Source organism: Limulus polyphemus, unplaced genomic scaffold (genome assembly GCF_000517525.1).
Source record: "Limulus polyphemus unplaced genomic scaffold, Limulus_polyphemus-2.1.2 Scaffold3315, whole genome shotgun sequence".
NCBI lineage: Eukaryota > Metazoa > Arthropoda > Merostomata > Xiphosura > Limulidae > Limulus > Limulus polyphemus.
In genome coordinates, this window is record NW_013668925.1 from 101,857 (window position 1) to 109,645 (window position 7,789).

General features: G+C 31.0%; 1 protein-coding gene across 3 annotated transcripts in view; it reads right to left on the minus strand.

The window, feature by feature from the left end:
* LOC106469118 (multiple inositol polyphosphate phosphatase 1-like) overlaps nucleotides 1-6,469 on the minus strand; it is a 41,796-nt gene extending 35,327 nt beyond the window's left edge. The window contains exons 1-4 of one of the 3 annotated variants that reach the window (XM_022397547.1): nucleotides 6,143-6,469; nucleotides 4,195-4,242; nucleotides 2,915-3,122; nucleotides 617-751 (exon numbers count right to left, since the gene is read on the minus strand). In XM_022397547.1, coding sequence (XP_022253255.1) covers nucleotides 617-751; nucleotides 2,915-3,122; nucleotides 4,195-4,242; nucleotides 6,143-6,157 — 406 coding nt within the window. In that variant the 5' untranslated portion in view covers nucleotides 6,158-6,469. Of the gene's footprint in view, nucleotides 1-616; nucleotides 752-2,914; nucleotides 3,123-4,194; nucleotides 4,243-5,796 lie in introns of all 3 variants that reach the window. The other 2 variants (XM_013929572.2, XM_013929573.2) reach the window with 2 other exon arrangements.
* Nucleotides 6,470-7,789: the final 1,320 nt, after the last annotated feature.

The following is a 7,789-nucleotide window of genomic DNA, read 5'->3' on the forward strand; positions in this document are numbered from 1 at the left end:
AAGGACGGGGCAGTGTTGCGTCAGCGAGGTCACGTGACTAGTATCACGCCACTCCTTCTCTCGAACTTTCGTGAATGCTCTAGCATTTACTAGATTGGGGTAGTCTGGTATATATATAAGATGGTCACAACGTAACGGGACAATTTGTGTAGGTAGTGAGTAATTTAACTGCAGTCAGAAAGTATTGTTGAAGTTAACGTTCGTTGTTATAGCGTTTGTTATAGAACGACTGTTGAAAATAAGTGTATGGGTAAAGTTATATTCAGAAAGAATAAACCAGTTTTATTAAGAAAGGACTTGTGTCGCTTAAGTTTCATCGGAACGAAGTTATGGAAAATCAATTAACAAACGGAAACATAACAGTACTGAATCTGCTACACATTTTTAAGTGTATCTCAAAATCTGATTATGTACCTATATTAATTAACACACAAGTCCTAATCCATATCTTGTATCATAAGTGCTTTATTATTTTCAGCTATACAAAATGAATATTACCAAAATTTACATTATACACTATCACAGACTAGATAGAACATATCTACTACAGAGGTAAACATTTTTCTTCAACATAAAATGACAATGGTCATTATAACATCCTTAGAATTTAACTTACCTTGTCCATGTTCTATTGCATTCGATAACAAGCCTTGTAAAATCACAAGACGTTCACCCATTTCAACTATGTCCTCTGCATCGGGATAGCGTGTGGCATGTCGATTTAATAAATATAGGAAAACTGGTTCACATTCTAATAATCAAAAAAATACACATTAAACATACATAATACTTACATTTATAGCATATACATTTTTTTTAAAAACACAACATACATATAACACTTATAGAAAATAGGTATGTCCATATATTAAATTGTGTCACTGCTATCATTCGTTTTACAAGTTAGCTCACAAACTTGTGTTACTTTTGACAAAATCAACCCAGAGCAGGTGAAAGAAAACCATCCTACGAATTCAACCTTTATTATATATATATAGTTGTTTTAAAAAAAGGTTTAAGAAGACTAGTAAACAGACAGTATAGTTTGAAAATAGCCTCTTCTCTATACATTTTATGCCCTAAAAGGTTGTAAATATTTCTGTCTTTAAACTAAAGAAGAAACATGTGATAAAGAAAAATATAACATCAGTAATAATCAAATTACTTTTGTTTTGAATGAAATAATATACATCATCTCATTTTTGTTATAATGTAATAACTGTTAAATAAAAGTTATACAACAAATTAACAAGTTTTACAAAAATAAGAATGTTCTCTAAGCAAGTGAAAAATGTGATCTGCTTTTTTTTGATAAGTGAACATTTTGATGAATTGAGTGATTAGTACTAAGTACAACAAATCAAAAATTAATTGAATATATATCTTAATATTTTTTCTATCCACACTACAGTAAAACGTAGTATAATTACTGCGAACTTCAGTCAATGAAAAAAAGCCTGTGGTACAATTCAATTATGACCAGTTGAGTTAGGGAGTTCCCACCCTTATGGAAAAATACATATAAAATATTTACTGGACATGTTTTGATTGCATTTGTACATAAAGATAATTGATTGCCTTGAAACACTAAATGGTATAAACAATTGTTTTATAATGGTTGTCTGTTTAACTGCACTTCTATATACTAAGGCAAGTAAATTAAATGTGGCATATATCATACAAAAATTCTATGATTTATCATAATATTGAGTTGTTAGTGAGGTTCTGGAATACATAACCTTGTACATTAGCACACGTTCAGACTTCAGCAGTACATGCCAAAGTGGGGAGTTGAAAAATACATTCTTCATTACTGATATTGAAAAAACTTTTTTTTTTACTTAAAAGTATCTATGTTGACCAACTGTTCCATTAGAAGATAGCTTATTATGAGAAGTGGATATATTTTATGTTTATACATGCAAAGATATTTTTATGCTTTTTATGGCAAAAAAATATGTACATACATAGAAATTGCAAAAAAGTACTTCATAAAGTCATAAAAAAAGTGAATATTATTTGAAGTTTAGTGGTTAACAAGAGCCAGAGTTTATTCAAAAAATATTACAGTAACTCTTTTTGTATGAATACATACATTAGTTTTTAGAAGAAATTATTTTTCTGAATGTACATTTGTCTGAATAAGTTTGCATTACAATTAACAAATTATATAAAACTACCAGTTATCATCATCAAATCATTCATATATATAACCTAGGAATATCTTTAAATCTGATTATTAGTTTAAAAAGATTTCATTACAGATATGTTGGGAAAATAAAATAATAATTCAAAGGCTTTTGAACCTAGCTAGAGAAAATAAAAGTTTAACATAGTCTACTTGGCCAGTATAATTTACATGCAATTCAAATATGTAGGTTTGTAGTTTATGTTTAAGTTATTGTTATAAAGATTCTACATGAGTGCATGTAGAAAAGCTGTATCATTATCATTATGATCCATGCTCATTTTCTACTACTTTAAAAACCTGTAATACCCAAATGTTTAACCACATACAAAATATGCTGGACTAATTCTTTAAATAAATATAGAATTTTGGCCAAAAGTATAAATGACTAAAATAACCATCCAGCTGTTCAGGTTTAATATATTTATATGCTGCTTTTGAACTGCCTTGATAAACAGTACAATTATTTTCCTCATAATGCAATGTTGCAAGTACATGGACTAAAATCCATAGCAACATAAATTGCTAATCTGTTGCAGCCCTGCTGCCTGAACACATTAAAAAGTTGGTAATGGAGGTTAAGTTTTATGTCACATGGACAACAATATGGCATCAAATGCATAAACATCTTATATTTACATAACCTAGATTGTTTGAAAGATATAATGGAAACATTTTAAATCACTAAAACAACATCAGCTACAATCTGTTTCTAAAAACACTAACCTGAGTCATTATTTTCCAGTGGTTTAATTGAAGAAGACCCTCTTGCTACACTGTACGTTGTCTTGCTTCCATATAATCTGTAGGGTTTAGTGTCATTAAAGTAACAAGAATCTAATCTGTTAAACTGAAAACAAGAATCTGGAGCCCCTTCTCCTTGCTTGTTAAGTAAAAGACCCAATATCACTGCACATACTGCAAATATGTAAGCCTACATGAAAAAGGGATTGCAATTTTAAACTTTCACATGAAATGCAATTAGGTACACATATATGTAAACATAACAGTATAAATATTAATTATGATAGACTACAGTTTTACAAAATATCAATAGCATACTATCTTATTTACCATGGCAATTTCTTTAATGCTGTTAGCTTCATTATTAATCAAAGCAACATTAACTATTGATTCTGTTCTTGAAAGATATCATAATGACAAATTAACATATGATATATCTATTTATTGACATGATAACTTGTCAAAACATATTTCAAGTTACCTTTAAACTTATGTTCACACTTATTTCTACAATAATAATAATAACACTGTTACCAGTCATAGAAACATCTTTTAACTACTAATCGGGAGCTAAAATACATATAGGAAAACATTATAACCAACCAGTTCATATTTCTATTTATTTAGATTTCCATAACATCATGCTTGAAGCATTATTTATGGTGAATTATTTTTTAAATTACTATACTTTAGTTTTAAAATTTCAGCATGTTTATGTTACTAGTTTGTTTGTTTTCTACTTAATATAACAAGTATTTTAAAGCATGATAAAGGAGGTGTGTTGTTTAAAATCTTTATGGTACAAAAACAAGATCATCTAATTATGAGCTGATATTATATTATTTCTCAAGAGAAAATGTCTCTCCATTTTAGCCAGTTAAATTTAACTCATTCGTCAAACCTCAAAATATGTGCAAAATTTACATGACCGCTAAATCCAATTATTTTATTGCATGTAAATGCATAAAATATAAAATGCTACACCTAAAATTTAAAAAAATAATAATATATCAACAAACTACTCATTACTCATTTAATTGTCAAAGAAAATGTCCTTATTTGAAACAACAGCTAACCAGGAAATATATCTTCCAACCCCAAAAATTTGCCAACTTTCACATTTTTTTCTAGTGTAATTGAGTTGAAGGACATAATTTAAAGTTTTTTTGTGAAAAACACATACAAAGGAATTAAAACAAAAAAATTTAGTTATATTTTTGACAAAACTGGATGAAACCAGATGACTGTATAAACATCCTTACATTTAATTTAAATGACATGTATATCCAACAAGACTTTCTTTTATATATCTGAAAGTAATAAAACAGATAACTTTTGTGTAGAATGAAAATAACACACCTACTAATGGTAAAAGTTTTAAGTAAGAAAGCTTGCAACTTGATATTAAGCACTGACCCACCAGTAAATGAAATCAGCTAACAGATGGTTTCCAATCTAAACAAAAACAAATGTTAAACATGCTCAGCAAACAGAATTTACAGTAATTGATTATCTATTTCAAAATTTCTAGTGACCTTGACCCCACCCAGAGATTTAACTAACAATTATTTTAAAATATTTTTATATGTAAATTTCGTTAAAATTTGGCTTGATATAATGTTATGGATTTCAGTCCTAAGGTGCTGGGTTCTTCCAAACATGACCCAGAGGTAGGACAAGGAGGGAGAGTCGATTTTGGCCATGGCCCTCCAAAATACAAATTATTGTTTAATAAGTTTGAAAAAAGGTAAGAGTTCCATATGGCACCCCCACTCAATTTTAAAAAAAAATTCATCAAAGTAATATTTATGTATTAATAAATCATATTAATAGTACGAGTTCAACTACTGGAACAGACGAGTAACTTTCAGCTTACCAATAATGTAAGTACAATGCTAGATAGATATAAAAGATCAAAAGACAGAATTATGCTGACGAAGTTGGAAGCATTAGTTACAATAGGGGTGTCAAAAGGAAATGGGGGTGCCAAAGTAGTTTGGAACATTTTTTTAATTTTTTTTTGGTAAACCCCAAAAAGCCATGCCCCAATTTTTCTAATACACCCCTTAAAATAAACCCTTTTCAGAATCTTTTTTATCCTGGCAATTCTACAATTTTTGGGTGGGGGTGCCATGAGGAACTCTTTCCTGAAAAAAAAAAATAGAAGTGGGTCAAAGAAACAAGATGCAAAGGAAAAAACGAATATGAATACTATAAGATAGGGTCCCCTAGAATATATTTTAAGGCTGTCTTGTTCTCAACAATTGCATTTGATGATGTGCCAGCTCAAAAGTACTCTTCTCTTGAATGTTACAAATGTACCTACATTTATGTGAAAATTCACCATGATAATTTGATTAGCATTACTTTCAGAACAGTTCCTTACAATATATAATACATGTGTATTTGGTTCTTCTGGATAAGGGGAAGCTCCATAATTTATGTTTGGCTTGGCCCACTTTTAACCCATGGGTAGCCTTGGACAGAAAGAAGCTGAAATTCATTTCATGGAATACATTTTTAAAGAAAATAAAATAAAAACTTTCCTCAAATAGGATGGTATTCAGTTAGAAAATGTTTACAATTTAGTTTCAAGTCATGTTACATTAGTCAACTAGGAAGTAATAGAAATCACAGTTTCTTTTTCCACATAAACAAGTTAAATACTCAATCATAACCCGAACTGAACGTTCTTCAGGTTTCATACCCATTGTCAATACAGGTGATCAATGTTATAAGTAAAACAAGAGGAAATATCTGGAGTAATAGTATTAGCACTATTCAAAAAATGAAAAGAATATTTCTAAAAAACGACTACACACATTGAAAATTTGATGTAGACTTTCAAATAACAGCTCACTTACAATGTAAATGTAAAACCCAGTGAATGGCCAAAAACCATTTCCACTCTCACTGTCAGTTTGATCTTTTTTATGTACAGGCCAAGGCCTGAAAATTTTATTCATATTCCATTTTAATGAATTTGATTGATTCTTTATTTTATTCCCATCTTCTCCTCTGAAATTTCTCTTATCTATAGAAGCTATATTATTATGTCTTTTAGAACTTTTTTCTTGCATTGTTTTTGCCACTTTCACTTTAGCGCGTAAATTACTACAAATTTAGATCTGTGTAAAACGTCTGCTACAAACAAATTTCATTTTCAGGTTTAACCAACGTCACATACATGTCAATTCAATAATTAGTTACCATTGTGATGCACATATCAAAAGTTAAGCTTATGAACGTAATAACGAAGTTACGATAGCATCACTACCAGCCCTGAGTAGTCGTACTAGTAGTAACTGTCGGTTCGGCTTATCCTGCTTGGAAGCTTCTTTACTTCCCTAAGTCGTCATTTTAACAATTTCGAAGCTGTAAACATTATTGAAGCAATAATTCATGCTTCGCAAAGACTTCCCATAGTATTTCCTTTGAACGGTTTAGGCCGTTATTAATAATATACAGCTCAATGACAGACTTATAACAGAAACTGGGTATCTCCTGAAATTACATAACCACAACATACTTAATAACTGCATTGATATACTGAATAAAAATAAGAGGTTAACGATCAAAATTTTATTTAAATACTTTCAGAATTATTGTAGAACAATTTCACTTTTTATTACTTTTTCTATGTTTTAAGCAAAAAACATTATTAGTTGTAATTTTTATGCCCTTCGCTTGAATTTTCCTTATTCTACCATTTTCACGCAAGGCATTTAAGCTACGCTTTCTTGCAGGCATTATGTATTAAATCGACAAATCTTGGTCTATTTGGAAAATTGTATGCGGACAGACAAACAAATTCATGTAAAAACTACACGTAAAGTAAACAATAAAGTATTGTTACGTCTCTGGTCGTTAGTTAACTTCGAGTATAATTTCTTTCCGATGAAACTTTAGCGACACAAGTCCTTTCTTAAATAAAACTAGTTTATTCTTTCTTAATACAACTTTGAAATTCACTTAATTTCAATGGTCACACTATAAGTTAAACAAACGCTATAATTCACAGCGAACGTCACACGCGCTCGACCCAACAATACGTATCTTTCTGTCCGCAGTTCAATTACATTACATTGTTGCCGTGACTTCTTACCTGTCTTATATATACAAGAATACCGCATATCTAGTAACCTCTCGACACTTCAGAAAGGGACATGAACGTTCTAGAAGCGCATGACGTGTTACTAGGGTCACGTGACCTCCGCTGTCGTAACACTGCTCCTTCCTTAGTATTGTTCGTCCCGAACAATAGCCACTTACATTAAACCAATAAACAATTAACAATAACTTAATTAAATGTACAAAATTTATAAACACAAAATTAAAATTCAACAAAGTCTCTTAATTTTACTGGACGTATCCTCTTCCGTACTGGTCTCCCTCTCGTCGGCTTCTGCTTCATGTGTGGCTCATCTGCTTCATCAGGAAATGTCCTATCACTGGTAACAGTCACATCAGTGGTAGTAACTTCATCAAGGGCTTCATTGTTTCCCTTCTCAAAACTGAGTAGAGTTTCTTCTTTGACAGTGGTTTTTTCAGGTGACATTTCTTCAGCAGCGTCATTTGTTCCTTTGTTCACTTCGTCCCAACTGAAATGTCCTGGACTGTGATAACGCCAAAGCCTGTTGGCATGCACCACTTTTGGCTTACCTCGCCGAACACATTTTACCCGGAAAGTCACGTCTGAGAGACGATCCACTGTGTCATATGGGCCTTCCAATGGAGAAGACAACTTAGGTGACTTCCCTTTTGTCTTCCTGAGATTATACAACCACACCTTGTCTCCTTTTACAAAGCTGACTTCAGTAGACTTCTTATCATGACATAGCTTTATCGAATCAGCAG